This window comes from Vigna umbellata, chromosome 1 (genome assembly GCF_029865625.1).
Source record: "Vigna umbellata cultivar VRB3 chromosome 1, Vumbellata_1.0, whole genome shotgun sequence".
Taxonomy (NCBI): domain Eukaryota; kingdom Viridiplantae; phylum Streptophyta; class Magnoliopsida; order Fabales; family Fabaceae; genus Vigna; species Vigna umbellata.
This window is the reverse complement of record NC_142165.1, coordinates 81438047-81454564: the sequence shown is the minus strand read 5'-3', so window position 1 is coordinate 81454564 and position 16518 is coordinate 81438047. Positions and strand designations below refer to the sequence as shown.

Genomic DNA, 16518 nt, shown 5'->3' with positions numbered 1-16518 from the left:
TTCTGCTATGGGTTTTATGTGGATTAATTAGTCTTCTTTTTGAAGTAACTTGGGGGTAATTATTCATTTTCCTTACGGCTGATGAAAATGAGGTGAAGACACAATAGGATAACCAGGAAGTTGAGGTTTGTATGTGGTTAACATTAGATACCCATGTTGAATAGTAAATTTATCCTTAGCTATGATGGTTTTGCCTTGGATGTTTAGTTGATCTAAACTTTGTAGCTTCTATGGACAGACAACAACTGAAGTGGAAACACCATCAACTTCCTTTCTGTCTTTCCTGAATGGAATTGGAATATTTTCTTCTCGTGTGCTGGGTGCTCTGTATACACCTTCTCAGAAAGAAAAGGCTGCTGCCGATGCAACAATAGAAACAATAAGCTTATTTTCACTCTTTATGTTTCTTAGATGTGTGTTAGCCTTTGAGGGATGTCTCTTTTCCTAAAAAACTCCTAAGGCGAAAAAGGGAAATGAGGAATTATTATTCTGTTACTGAGAAAACAGAAATTCTGGTCACTTTTGTTAATAATTGTGATTCAAACAGTTTGTGCTTCCAATTAACAAATATAACATTCAAAAATAACATTTTATATTCCTTTTACAATTAGGGGTATTTTGGTAATTTTTAATTTCTACCAATTAAATTAATTTTTAAAATCTATCATATCAATCAAATCCTATACTAATTCTCACAAACTTTACTTCCAAATCCACTCTCAATTAACCACAAATCCACTCAAAAAAACAACTAAAAAATTATCCTCAAATCCATTCAAATCATCTCCCCAAATACATCCAAAATAACACACCCTTACTGATTTGTCACACAAGATTCAAAATCTACGTTTATACCTATAAATGAGAATAAAGTAAAAATATAATTAATGACATATAAAAACATAGTGTATAGAAACATAAACAATTATATACCACATGGATTTTTTTAACTGTACACTCATTCCCACACTCTAATAATAGGTGATGACCTGGATTTAGATCTAAATAACATTGTATTTTGCATTAAAAAATAGTGCCAGTAGACCCAACTAAAAAATAGGAAGAATTCAAATTAGAAAAATAAAATCAACAATACCCATATTTTAATTCCTTAAAAACGAGAAAAAGTGTCTGCCTAAAAGATTTCTATTAGAATTTTGCATTGGAGAAATAACTACATAATTTTTTTATCATGGCCTAAGGTGACCATCTTGCGAAAACATTCTCTTGCAACAACATTTGGATTCTATGTCTCTTTTTTCGAGATGAAATTTTCTTTATATCATTATGTTCTGTTTCTTCATAAATATATACTGATCCATAATTCTTTCCAAACTCAGCAAATTCTTTAACACTAAGATAATAAAAATTGACAACAAAAGAGAAAAAATTAAGAACACTAACTCATTTGTGTGAAAATTTTAAAAAAGAAACGAAAACAACAAAAAGATTGCAAGAATGGTGAGAATAACCTCATTTGTGGATGAATGGGCAAAGAGAAGCTTCGTTCTGAAAGTCGCTCGCATTTGTTAGAATTGGTTGCGAAAGACATATCGATCCACAAGGAAAACAATTAATTATACGCATTCATTTTTTTTACGCTTTCATAGTTTGTCCATTGTTCTCCACCTATCATAAAATTTATTTTATTTTATTTTAAGGTAGGGACACATGTGTATTACATTGAATGATTATGGGAAGTGTTCTCGAATACTGAATTGGTTGAAATTTATGATTCCATAAGAACATAATTCCCTGACTGAGTTGTTGCAAAAGATAAAAATCTACTGTTTTACTAAGAGATGATAACACATCTACTTTATTACTAAGAGATGATACCAACGAGTTTATACCTAAAAATGAGAATAAAGTAAAAATGCAATTAATAACATAGGAAAACATAATGAATACCTTTTACAGAAGCATAAACAATGATTTTTTCTTGGTGGGCTTTCTCATACCAATTTCTTAGGGGTGTTACTCCTTCCACCACCACATTTTCTCTCTCCACCTCCCCAATTCTATTACATATTTTTTGAATTACAAAACTAACCTTTTATAATTACACAAATAACATTTTTATTTTTTAATCCTAATTATTTACTTTAACCCTAAAATCTATTCCTTCTCACCCACCTCCCAACCCTCTCAGATTCTCACCCAAACTCCATCAGATTTGTTTCTCATCTTCCATTTTTCCTCACAAGGTTAGTGATGATATTTTTAAATTTTTTTTAAATGCAATGCATACATCTCTGTGTTGTGCTCTGTGTTTTTTTGTTGTGTGCGTGTGTTGGGAGAAAGGAAGAAGATAACCAGGGCAAAAACGGATGTCGGGTATCCGTTTGGATCTGAAATGGATGTCGATATCCGTCGACGGATGTTGACATCTGTTTTCCCTTAAACGGATGTTGACATCTGTTGACGGATGCTCACATCCGTTTAAAGATTATACGGTTTATATTTTAGGGTTTTATTACGCACCTTCACGCCTCTGAACCTCTCACGCCTCTGAACCAGCACCTTGAAGCACCACCACACTCACGGCGGAAGATGAATTGCTTTCCTCACTTTCAATCTTACTAAACACAAAGTCCACCATACTCTCATGTCACAATTCTATAAAAGAGAAGAAGAAGTAATGTAAGAGAAAACCTGAAAAAAATAATAAAGAGAAAGAGGAAAGAATGATAAAGAGAATGAATGTCCACGTGAAATTTTAAATAATATTAACCCTAAAATTTTAATAAGGGTAAACTAAGAATGAAAAAATAAAAAAAAAAAGGTAAAAGGAGAATGGGGTGGTGGAGGAAGCAAGTTGTGGTGGTGGAGGGAGTAACACCCATTTCTTAGTAGGATATGACCTTGAGCCTCTCTTTCTTTTAAACCCACTTATTGTAGCAAGTTATAAAGAAACCCTTATTTATGTTTTTTCATTGAGAAATAAATCATAATGAATAGTACTATTACAAAACTTAACTTTTGGTTTTATGTGATGGATTGTTTAAAGGTGCTTTTAACGAGTATTTATTGAAATTAATATGTATTTATATGTTTATAAATTATTATTTTTACTTATTAGCGTTTAAACTATTGTTACATTAAGTTTCTTTCTTTGAATAACTTTTAATGTCTCTTATTTTTCTATATAATCTTATAATAAAACAATGGTTTTAAGGAGTATATAAGAAAATATATGTTAAAATATAATAGAAAAGAAGTAAAATTAGATAAGATCATCGGTTATTTAATTGTTTGACAAAATTAGATAATAAGTTAGCTAGTAGATTATAAGTTTCTAGTTTATAAGATTTAGGTTGATAATCTAAGTTATTGACTTTGGTAAACTAAACTACTTGTTGGAAAATGTAAAATGATATGTATGTACACGTAAATTTTATTAATAAATGAATTTAAGGTTTTTTTTAGACGAAACAATTATTATGTAAATATATTTTTTTCTTCAAAGTATTTAAATTCTAATTAAACTTTAAATACTTTTTACACGTTAGACTTTTTTTATTTATTTATTTAAGCAAGTAATTTTATTTAGATAGGTCTAGCAATAGATATTAAATGAGTGTGTTGATATATTGATTAGATGAGTCAACAATATACATTAGACGAGTATTTTCATACTAATTAGAATAATATAGGGAAGTAAAAATTACACGAGTCTAATAATACACATTAGATGAGACTGTTCATATAATAATTAAATGGGTATAATAAAAAATATTAGTCAAGTCATTTCATATATTGATTAATCGATTATAACGAAACTATTAGACAACTATATAAATACATTGATTAGATTAGTAAAGCAAAAGACAAGTATATCAATATATTAATTAGAAATATTTAGCAATTTCGACAAGTCATTTATATATTTAGACAAGTTTATTCATTCACTTATTAGATGAATCTTGCAATACATGTTAGATGAGTATGTTCATATGTTGATTAAATGAATACAACAAAAAAAAATTAGACGATTCTGTCCATGTATCCATTAGATGAATATAACAAAAAACATTAGATTAGTCATTTCACATATTAATTAGATATAAGAATACATATTAAACCAGTATGTCATATTAGACGAATTTAACAATAGATGTTACACAATTCTGTTCATATACATATTTTATTAGTATATTAATACACATTAGATGACTATATTCATTCTCTCATTAGACAAGTCTTGCAATATAAATTAGATAAGTCTAACAACACATATTAGACAAATTTTGTCAATACACTAATTAGACAAGTTCAATAATACACGTTAGACTTATTTTTTCATACATTGATTTGTATTTTTAGAAAGTCTACTTCACATATTTATGTATGTCTTTTATATTTTTAGAGAGTTTTTTCCCACAGGTTTTATCCTTTGTATTTTTATATTTTTATAAATATATAACTTTTTAAACTTATAAATAGTTGATTTTACTAAAAGTTAATTATAAACTTAAAAATATTTTTTTTCTAAATCTCTTTCGATAAACAATCCACAAATATGGCACAGGTTTAAAACTAATATTTAATAAAAACATCTAACTGTCAAAATTCAATTGAAAAGTTGAAAAGTTTTAAATTTTTTGATAACTCAAATGATGTCAAAATTTAATAGAAACTTAATCAATAGTTTTCAAATTTTTTATCCATTTAAAATTAATCTCTACAAAACTTTAGTTTTTATGAAGTCTTAGAAGATCAGTTAAGAGTAGTACATTTTGTTATTAAAAAGTGAAAGTTATAAATAAAGTTCCTTTAGATGAGTTTCACTTTATAAAAACCTTCATTATTCTCTCGAAGATTTTAACTTTCTCTTTCATGTTTTAAATATTTAAGCACGTCCTAAGACTCTTGGGGTCAAGAGCTAAAAGTCTACTCGATTATTTTGTCAATAGAGTAAGTTCTCCTTTTGCCCTTTTCTTGATCCAATTCTTGTTTTGCTTGCATGTGTCTTTGAGTAGATCTAGGTGTTTCTTTACTCTTTTCTAGTCATGAGGGAATAATAAGATCATTAATGTAGTTATAACTATTTGAGGATATGTGTCTTGTGTGAAGTCTTTGTGAGCAAGGGCTCTTCCTCTAAGTTATGATATTTGGGATTGGCACTATAAAGTGATACTTTTAGCTCCACTGAGTCATTTTAAGCAATTTGGTCTTGTTTTGACTCATATATAGGAGAAAACATTCAATTAGGGTTGAGAGTATTGTCTATCTTGTAGAATTATGCATCTGGTTTATGTAAACTCGTTAGACGAGCAAACCAACAACTTACTCAACGAGTGTTAAATATAAAATGTACTTTGTCATACTCTGTGGACTAACGTTGAAAAAGACATAAAAAAAGAATAAACCAATTATTTCATTATAACTTCAAAATCTATTTAAAAATTATAACAGAATAAACTCGAGAAGCTTAGCACTAATGAGATTGTATACATTATGAATGAAAGAAAAAGTGAAAATGGGATTGTTACTAAAGCTAAAATGAACATTAAGAAAAAGTGAAAATGGAACAAAATGAACAAAAATTAAAATTTGATTAAAAAAAAAGCTAAAATCACATTAAAATATTTAACAAAAAAGCGTAACAAATTAATATTTAAGCCTAATATTTATTAAGTGTGTCAAAGTTTTTAGAATATTCTCTTACATTGATATTGTCGGTTTTGTTTTGATAATAATTATAGACATAATTATGATATATAACAAAGTTAACTTAAATTACATATTTCACATTAAAATGGGTTATTGATGTAAAATAGTAATTCTCAGCGCAAAGCAGTAGGGTTCTTTACTAAAAAGAAGCATAACAACAAAGAAAGAAGAACAATGAGCCCATACACAACAGAAACTAAAGATCTTCCCTGCTCACAAACATACTCTATCAAATAAACAAAAAGCAAGAACTTTATTCTCTAACAAATACTTAATATCATTAAAACTTAATTATCCTCAAGCAGAAGCCCATTCATCTTGAGTTCAGATTTAAGCTTGGCCATTTCATCTTCTGGCAAAATCATGGTCACAAACTTCCCATCACCGCCATTTTTGATAGATCCTTGTGGCCCCGGATACACCAAAATGGCTCCTTCATCTCCAACCCCTTGAATGCTGTAGTAAACAAATGTTGGTGTCTGTCCATTCAATCGCAAATCATACAAATTGATCTTTTCCAAGTCCACAAATGTCAAATTGGCACCGTACACGAAGAAATCACTCACACCTTCGTCTCTCTCAATTGCTTCTTCAATTTGCTTCCTCTCATCGACACCCAGATCCTCAAGCATTCTTGCCAAAACACTCAAATCCGTCTCACCAAGACAACATTCACTTCCAGCCTCAATCTTGCTTATCACTTGGTTGTTACCAATAATATCATTCTCCTTACTATACGGGTCGCTTCGGCACACAGTTACGGTTTTGGGTTCGGATTTTGTCCGAACCCGGGCAACACAGCGCCAGATCATGGCACATAGTGATTCAAAACCAGGGGTTTGGTGATGACTTGGACCCCAGATTTGTGCTTGCAAGTAGTTCAATTGTGAGCTTGTTATGTTGAAGGAGAATGTGTCCATTTTCTTGTTGTTGGCTGGGATCCAATGATCACCCACCGGGTCAATCCGTTTTGCCGAAATTGGATCCTTTTGGGGTCCGGGTTGTCCGGGTGCTGGGACGGATCTTGGAACGTTGGGAAGCATTTTGAGGCCCAAGTTATTCATTACTCGTCCCCATGAGTTTATGAATTCTGAAGCTGAAAGTGGGTCCCCCAATATATGAGCCCAACTCAGACCCAATGAAATTCCTCCGCACTTAAATCCAGTTACCTGCATAATCAATCACCAAAGAAACAAGGGTCATTTTCAAAAGCAAAGTTCTATTATTTTTCATAGAAAATTAATTAGTGTCCTTTTTCACTGCATTTTGTTTTTAAAATTTCTAAGACCTTTTTACGAAGTCCAGTAATTATTACAAAAATTCAGATTATTTTTTTATTTTACAGAAATTTTTTTTGGAAATGTCTGAAAAAAGGATCTACCAGAATTTCATAAAATATGTTCTCACTTTTTTGTACCAGTTTTGACTTTTATGCTCATAAGGCACTGGATTCATTTATATACAACGTAGGAAGGTTTAGGTCTAGGACATTCATAATAATAATAACGAAAATAACACATTAAGAAGACGAACAGCGAAAGTAACAGAAACCAATCCGACCTTATCACTTTTCAGAAAACAATGCTCCACCATATCATTCATGAAACCTGATTATAAAAGATAATTATTAGAAGTATTAAATTCATGAAAATATTTTAGAATTAATTTTTTATCTTTAAAGTTGATCTGTATTATATTATCTTTAAAATTGATCTGTATTAAAATTTATATTTTCAATTTATTTTTAAAATACTCAACTTTTAATAAATATATTACTTTAATTCTAATACTTACTTTATTACTTTTAAACTAAGGTTGGGACATAAATTTATATCATATTAACTAAATATGTTAATTTTATTTTATATATATATGTGTGTGTGTACTTTTATCATTTTCAGGATATTTAAATATGCATTGTAGATAATTGAGGAAGTCACTTTTTAGGCGATTTATAATTGATATTTTTTGTCTCAAAGTGTTAGTTTGTTATTTAGTAAAGGCGAGATTTTACTTGAATCGTATAATTTTTTTTCCTAATCTAAAATCCAAAATTGTTAATAATTGACATCATTGGAAAAGTAGTATTTAACTTTAAAACAAATTTATGATCAAAAGTATGCAAACACGAATAACAACAAAATCGGATAAGAAAGAACATAAGTTGAATATCCTACTATGTTAAGAGAAGGCAATAATTTGTTTCCTGTCTTCTGGTTTTAAAGAATTTTTTCTCTCACTTGGTAGTCCAATAAGTCTTTGGAAGGTTGTCCCAAAGCACTAATCATTTTATTATTTTATAAAAGCGTTAAATAAAAAATAAACAGTTAATATTTAAAATATTTAACATATTCAGCACATATTATTCAAAAGAAATAGTTAATAAATTAAAAATGAATAAAAATATTAAAGGGATATCGATCGGATAATGATACTTTGACAATATTTTTTGAAAACACTTTAACATCATCTAGGTATCATTATGTGATTGATTCATGTTGGTGTTTATGATTATTATTATTATTGTGTTTATAATCATTATTATTGATTATGGAGTAATTTTGGATCAATGACAGAATGACACGTGAATAATATTAAATGAAGTAAAAATTTTGATTATAAGAAAGTTATATAAAATAAGAGAACGAAGGACCTGCAAGAGCACAGAAGGAGAAAAAGAGAGTTCTGGACCAATGACTTGTTGAGAGGCAAGGAGCTTGAAGAGAGAGGAGTCCTTGATGGCTAGCCACTCCTCAAGGGTTTTGCTGCACTTGGCTTCGATGAACCTTGCGCCACAGTCATTGCACTTTATAAAAGGCCTACCGGAATCTGATCTCCGGAACCTTCCACAGGCGATGAAGTAATGGTTGAACCAAGTGAACATCGCATCCTTTATTTTCATTATGGTCAGCTCTCCTGTAGCCTCACTATCAAAAAAGTACACAACTCTCAGGTAGTGCAGTTTCATGGCCAAGTCCAACCCACCCGGGTTGTGGAACACATCCGACCCGGTCGCCCGACCCGGCCCAACTGACGATAGCCTCACATCATGCACTACGCTCTCCTCTAAGACCATTGCGCTCTCGTTTGGAGAATTTGGTTTTGGCATAAACTAGAAGAAGGGATCTTTGCTTCTTGTTGTTGTTGCAGTGTGAGTGTCTCCATGACCATAAATAGAGTGATGGAGTGGTGTCATGGACCACGGACCATCCAATCTAACGACTCGTTGGAGCTTTAATGGCAACTTATTGCGCGTTTCTCTCCCATTGGCTCGTACACAAACAGACGGTTACAAACGCTGTTAATAACTCTATTAACATCATTTTCTCTCTCTTCATTACCCACTATTGTTGTGTTAATCTGTCAAATTATATTTTCGCATCTGTTTGGTATATCTAATTAATGAAAATATAATTTCCAACACCATACTTCCCTACTTTTATTCTCTCATTGGTATGTAAATATTTCTCTTACTTTTTTTTTAAAAAAAATCTCTATCTTTTTTCTTTTTAGCTTTTGTCTATTTAAATCTTATATCTTTTAAAATTCGACTGCACTTTATAGTAGTTGGAGAATTAAAGATTTCTTTAGTAGCCTTTTAATTAGAACGGTAAGTGATTTCTTAGGTGAGTTGGGAGCTTGTTAAAGAATAAAAGTTTTAAATGAAAGAAATCGCTTTAGGTAATTTTAACTAATGAATTTGAGTGATTTCTTGGCAAGATTTTAGAAATATAATATTCTATGGCATGTTGAGTTTGAAGCTTTTCTCCAAGAATTTTACTCAATCTTGAATACAAGATTTTTTCTTTTTGCAAATGAAACTAGAATTCATCTAACTTTGAAGAACATTTATTGAATGTGCGTTTTAGTTGTGATCAATGTTTTCTGTGTGATCAAATTAATTATAGTAGAGTTTCTACCCTATTTAAAATGAGTTAACTAGGGTTGTCGAAATCAAATATTTCTCAACAAATTTAATATTACTAGTGCTCAAAAAGTCTATAATAAGATGGAAAACATGAAAAACAATAATAGAGATAACAATTATATAAAGATATGAAAAAGGAATAGGGATTGTAATGGACAATATAAAGGTAACAATTAAATAAAGATAAGTTGATTAGTTTTTTCATAGTTAAATTTTTAAAATTAAGGTTAATACCTCTTTGGTTCCCAATTTCAGTGGTTAATGTCAATTAAGTCCCCATTTTTGAAAGTGTTTTTAATATGTCCAAAGTTATTCAAATTTGCGTCAATTTTGTCCCTTCCGTTAACTATTAGGAAACAGAGTTAATGCGTTGATGATGTGGCAGTAATTATTGGCAACGTGTGAATAGATTGTTGTATGTGTGGTGACGTGTATGTTAGTAACAAAAGTAACCATGCTGTAATAAAGATTGGGTTTTGTACTTTGGGGAAAATCTGATTTAGGACACTGATACGCGAGATTAGGGCAATTGGAAATGTGCGAGAGTAGATAGAGTCATTGTCGCTGACGAAGATTACGAGCACAGAAATCGTGGATAGATCTATCTTCGTTGGATTTGGAAGGTGCGTTGACACGTTTGTGGGTATTACGAAAATCGTGATTCGAAGATGCCTTTACGGTAGCCTTTTATCTGTGTTTGGTTGCTTTCACTATGGTCCCCCCAAAAGTTTGTGAATGGTTTGTCTGTTTATTGTCCCCATTATCTATGCATGTGCTTTGAACATTGTTGCGCCATTGTGGTTGTGGTCCCCCCTGATGGTTTTTGGACAATATTTGATTATTTTTGTAATTGTTCTTTTGTAATTGTGTTTTTGCTTTGTTTTTCTTGTTTTTTGGGTAGATAACATTTGGGTTAAGCAATCATTAACTATAAACAATTTTTATATTAGTTTAGATGGCCAACTCAGACGTTGAAATTGTGTTTCACCATGCGGGGAAATTTGAGAATAATGGGACATTCAGATACCACTATGGTCAAACCACAACTTTAAAAATTGATCCAGATCGATGGAGTTATTTTGAAATATTAAGCATTCTTAAGGAGATGAGTTATAGGAATGTAAAGGAGTTGTGGTATTCATTGGTCGTGGTCCTGTGTTAGAAGATTGTTTGGAACCTTTATTAGATGACAAAGGTGCATGTCATGTAGTGAATATTGCTATGTTGAATGGTCAAGGTCATGTTTATGTTATACACAAGGTGTGTGAGCCTCAGTATATTTTGGAGTTGGAATACTCTTCTCAACCAGAAATTGTGGCACCTAGTGGACTAGCAGAAGTTGACAGAGAGAGTGTTGAATTGGGTGTTGAGATGGAGGTTGGTCAACCAGAGGTTCAAGCAGTGGGTAATGTAGAGCCTGAGGTAGAGGCTGAAGTAGAAGTAGAAGGTGTGGTAGAAGTTGAAGTAGAGGCAGTGACTGGTGTAGATGTTCTGGTAGAAGGTGAGGTAGAAGTTGAAGTAAAGGCAGTGGCTGATGTAGATGTTCTGGTAGAAGGTGAGGTAGAAGTTGAAGTTGAGGCAGTGACTAATGTAGATGGTGCTGTAGAAGATTATGTAGAAGTTGAAGTTGAGGCAGTGACTGATGTAGATGGTGCTGTAGAAGATTATGTACAAGTTGAAGTTGAGGAAGTGGCTGATGTAGATGGTGTGATAGAAGGTGAGGTAGAAGTTGAGGCTGAGGGAGTGGCTTATGTAGAGCCTCATGTACAAGTTGAGGTAGAGGGAGTGACTGAGGTAGAGGGTAATGGTGTGGATGGACAGTGTGAGGGTGATGTACATGCTGATGAGTATGATGTTAGAAGTTGGAATGAGTCTGAAGAGGATGTCTTCACTGACGATGGAGATGAAGTGGAATGTGATATATTTGAAGCTAGTAACCAAATAGAACTTGGGGGACCTCGGGGTTTATCAGAAAGTGATTGGGAATCTGAGAGTTTGAACAGTGTTGTTGAAAGTGATAACACAAATGATGATGATAGAGATGGGTATGGTGATTTCAGTACTTTTTCAATGCCTAGAAGTATGGAGCAATATCAATGGGAAGTGGGCACCTATTTTGCTGAGAAAAAAGATTTTACAAAAGCTATAAGAACGTATGGAGTAGAGAATGGAAGGAAGTTAAAAGTTTACAAAAATGACAAAAGAAGAGTGTGTGTCAGATGTTGTGGGGCAAAAGGAAAATGTTCATGGTATGCATATTGTGCATATAAGGCAGTTGAAGATACATGGCAGCTGAGGAAGATTATAGACAAGCACACATGCAGTAGAGAATTTAACATCCGTTTAATGACTTCAAAATGGTTGAGTGGGAGGTTAGAAAAGACCATCAAAGAGAATCCGAATATTAATCTATATAACCTCCAAAACAAAGTTTCTAAGAAGTGGAACATTGATGTTTCTCGGTCTACTACCTATAGGGCAAAAGCAATGGCTTTTAAAAGAATTGAGGGTGATTTTAAAGAACAATATAAAAGAGTTTATGATTATGCAAATGAGTTGCTTCGTTCTAATCCTGTTTCAACTGTGGAAGTAAAGGTTGAACCTAATGAGGACAATCCAATATTCAAGAGAATGTATGTGTGTTTGAAGGCCTATAAAGACAACTTTGTGTCTTGTAGGCCTATTATAGGTTTAGATGGTTGTTTCTTAAAAGGAAAATATGGAGGTGAGTTGTTAACTGCAGTTGCAAGAGATGGGAATGACCAAATGTGTCCTTTGGCATATGTTGTTGTTGAAGTGGAGAATAAGGACAGTTGGCATTGGTTTTTACAATTGCTCATTGATGATCTTGGTGGTGTAGAGCTTTGTTCAACTAACACATATATTTCAGATCAACAAAAAGTAAGTAACGTAGCCCAATGTTGTTATATATCTTTCAAACCTTCTTGTTTTGTATTATACCTTGTATAACTTCATGTTTGGAACTTTGATAGGGACTTCTGCCAGCATTACAAGAACTTCTCCCTGGTGTGGAGCAAAGATTTTGTGTTCGCCACATTTATGCAAATTTTAGGAAGAAATTTCCTGGCCAAATTCTAAGACGTCTATTATGGAAGGCAGCATCATCAACACACCCTGCAGCATGGGAGGCAATGATGAGAGATATTAAAGATGTCAATCCAGATGCATTTAAACACTTGCTAGCAATTCCACCAAGGTAACATATATTTAAATCCATTTTTCTTGTTTATTTGCTTAGCTGATTATATGTAACTGTTTTTTTGTGTAATTAGATTTTGGTCACGTTCAAGGTTTACGAGTAGAGCTGTTTGTGACACCTTAGTGAATAATATGTCGGAAGCTTTTAACAGTGTCATATTACATGCAAGAGGTAAGCCCATCATTACAATGATGGAAGACATTCATTTGTATCTCATGAAGAGATGGTCAATAAATAGACAGAAAATAACTACATTTGAAGGTCATCTTTGCCCAAAGATAAAAAAAAGATTTCAAAAGAAATTGCACATGACTCAATTTTGGCTACCTAGGTATGTGAACATCTGCACATAAGAATTTGGATTTAATGTTGATGTTATAATTTTTGTTTCTATAGATACTTATTTAAATTGGTTGTCATTGCAGTTGGTCAGGAGAGAAAATTTTTTAGGTGAGACACACTTCAATGATTGGTGAGAAGTATGTGGTTGACATAGACCAATTGGACTGTACTTGCATAAAGTGGACTTTAACAGGCATGCCATGCTGTCATGCATTAGCTGCAATGAATTTTTTAAACATCAATGGAGAAGACTACGTCCCAAATTGGTTTAGAAGGTCAACATACCAAGAAACATACATCCCAATCATATACCCTGTCAACGGTCATCAACTATGGGAAATGACTTCTGATCCTGATGTTTTGCCCCCACCTAAAAGGACTTTACCTGGTAGACCAAAAAAGAAGAGAAGGCTAGAGGCTTGGGAACTAAAGAAGGATGAGACACAGCTAAAGCAAAATGGAACTCGTAAGAGATGTTCCATATGCAGACAACTTGGTCACAAAAGAAATACATGCCCACAACGTCATCCAACAAACCAATGTGAAGCAAGTCAGCAACCTGAAACCCAACCAACTTCAGGACCAAGTCAGGCACCACAAACCCAACCAAGTACAGGACCAAGTTAGGAACCTCAAACCCAACCATCTACAACAGGACTTTAGAAGTTATATACAACTTCACTTGTATTTTGAACATTGACATCACAGTATTCAGAACTTTAGCTTAAGTATTATAGCCATTATTGACTTCTTTGTAAACATTGAGTTGTACTTTGAACTCCATTTTGAAGTGGGTATTTTGTTAGCTATGATGTGGGTATTTTGGATGCTTATAATATGTATTTGGATGCTTAAAATCTCAATGTCAATGACAGTTTATCTTTTCGATGTGAATTTGATTTCCAATTTCTGATTATAATGTGAATTATAATATAAATTACTTGTGGTTATTTGTTGTGATGTATAGTCAATTTACAGGTACTCATCTTTTTCAGTTCAGGTCACATTAAGTAGTAAATGTAACTTACCTTCATCTTTGTCAGTTCAGAGGACACTTACCTTTTTGTCATTAAAAATAATTCGGTTTTACTATGATTGTGCTTAAACCGCTTCTTCATTTTATTCTAATTTCAAATTAAACTTCAGCGTGCTTATGTTGTATATATGAGACAAATGTATATTCATACCACAAATTAATATGTTCTTCACAATAAAGCCAAAGTGTTATTCTCATTTATTACAAAACATCATATTACAATAAGGACAAAGTGTTCTTCACAACATTAATCATAGTAGAACACATCGATCATGGACTTCTAAACAAAATACATACAACGATGATGTTCATCAACCCCATCAAACATACCATCCCTAACCACATCTTCTCCCTTTTTTGACAACCCATAAGAGATTTCTCCAGGCTATTAATCTTTCTCCTTTGCCAAGCAATAATACTACCACCATCATCTACATTATCATCATTACGCCATTTAAAGAAGTTGCATCCTCGAAATTCTTCATTTCTTATCCGCTGTTCAAAGTATCCAACCATAAACATCTAGTTAATCACCAAAACAATTTATAACAAAAATTAAACTACAAACCTTGTAATTAGGGCAGCCCCAGAATTGCTTCCCCTGGTTCTTAACTGTTCTTGCCACTCTCAACACAGCAACCTCCCCGCAATGGCATATTTGGTTTGCAACGAATCCCCTTGATGAAGCACCACGAGAGCTCCCCCACGAGCAAGACGAACAACCTTGATTGAAAGACATTGCTAGTTAAAAGCGAAGCTCAAAGCGAGACAACCACCAACCATGAACCACTTCGCCAACCAACTGTGAACGACCAAACACGAACTCGCCAAAGACAAACCGCCAAAGACGAACCACCACCTTACTGCCAACTCACAACAGTAACATCCAAACCGTAAACAATAACAACACAGAGGAGAAGAAGACAAATTTCAAGAAGAAGACCTACCACTGTACCTGTGCCGTAATGGAGAAGAAGACCCTTATTGGTTTTTTGTGTGCCCTAAATCAGTGCCCTACCCAACCTTTATTACAGCACAATTACTTCTATTACTAACATACACGTCACCACACACACAACAGTCTATTCACACGTTGCCAATAATTACTGCCACATCATCAATGCCTTAACTCTGTTTCCTAATAGTTAACAGAAGGGACAAAATTGACGCAAATTTGAATAACTTTGGACATATTAAAAACACTTTCAAAAATGGGGACTTAATTGACATTAACCACTGAAACTGGGGACCAAAGAGGGTATTAAGCCTTAAAATTAATAACTAAATAAATTTGTTAAGTCTCTCACTCGTTTCAAATGTGTACAATGAGGTTAAACTTATACTTCACATGCTTTAAGAGTATATATATGAAATATTATTCTTTTACCTTTTGAATTAAGCAAATAAGAGATTATTTTAAACATGTCTGAACTAATTAAATAAATGTTAATTAATTCATTAAGTTCCTAACTCTTTTCATGAATATACGAGTGAGATTTTTTTATATCTTATGTTTGAAGCATATACATCTGAAGTTCTATTCTCTTACGTTTTGTATTATAAACACACAAGTACACAAGTTTGAATCAACCAAACAAGAGTCAATTAATTCATTTAATTTCTCACTCGTTTCAAGCTAATACGAGTGACATTTTATATATACACTTCACTCGTTTTAAGTGTATATGGATGAAACATTGTTTATACCTCAGATACTCAAGTGAAGTTTTACTCTTTCATTTTTAAAATGTTATTAGAATTAAAAAAACTCAAAAAATTTCTAGTTAAAGAATAAGATGGAATTATTAACAATCATTACAAAAACAACCTTAAGAACAAAAATCAAAACTAAAAAAATAGATAAAATATACTTTGTTTATAAGAAATTAAAGAATAACACTTTAATGCATATAACCTCAAAATTAGAGAAATTAATCTTTTAAGACAAATATTATTTCCATAATTTAAAATGAATTTTATGAAAAGGAACTAATCATTTTAAATTTTGAGCACTAAAATTTTAAGAAAAATTATATTTTACGGACATCCTAACTAACATTTACTTGTTTACATAACCTATATAAATAATTCAAAATTTTAAGAGAAATAATTAACAACAAATGTAAGAATTAAAATTTATCAAAAAAGTAAGATAATATCTGCTAGAATTGTGTTTGACAACTAACTGTTTCATCTTCATAACCGAATACATTTAGTGAGAAACTTAAATTTAAGTCAAATCTGATGATATAATATTGATGAGATAGAAGTGTTGCCTTAAATTCTATCTTACAAATAAAAATATTTTTAAATATA

General features: G+C 32.1%; 1 protein-coding gene and 1 pseudogene across 1 annotated transcript; one reads left to right on the top strand and one right to left on the bottom strand.

Annotated features, from left to right (window-relative positions):
* The window catches only part of LOC148206582 (uncharacterized), a 94057-nt pseudogene that overhangs the window by 56420 nt on the left and 21119 nt on the right, over nucleotides 1–16518 (top strand).
* On the bottom strand, nucleotides 5787–8829 carry LOC124838208 (protein ECERIFERUM 26-like). The gene is made up of 2 exons (XM_047313743.2): nucleotides 8330–8829; nucleotides 5787–6845 (listed from the first exon to the last, which is right to left on the bottom strand). The coding sequence occupies exons 1-2, from the start codon at nucleotides 8783–8785 to the stop codon at nucleotides 5964–5966; spliced, it is 1338 nt and encodes a 445-aa protein (XP_047169699.2). The 5' UTR covers nucleotides 8786–8829; the 3' UTR covers nucleotides 5787–5963.

Bases quoted from the DNA above. Each gene is read 5' to 3' on its own strand.
- LOC124838208 (XM_047313743.2), bottom strand. From the start codon at position 8,785: ATGCCAAAACCAAATTCTCCAAACGAGAGCGCAATGGTCTTAGAGGAG. The intron at 6,846-8,329 runs GTCCTTCGTTCT...TTGATTATGCAG, and splicing joins CTCCTTCTGTGCTCTTGCAG to GTAACTGGATTTAAGTGCGG.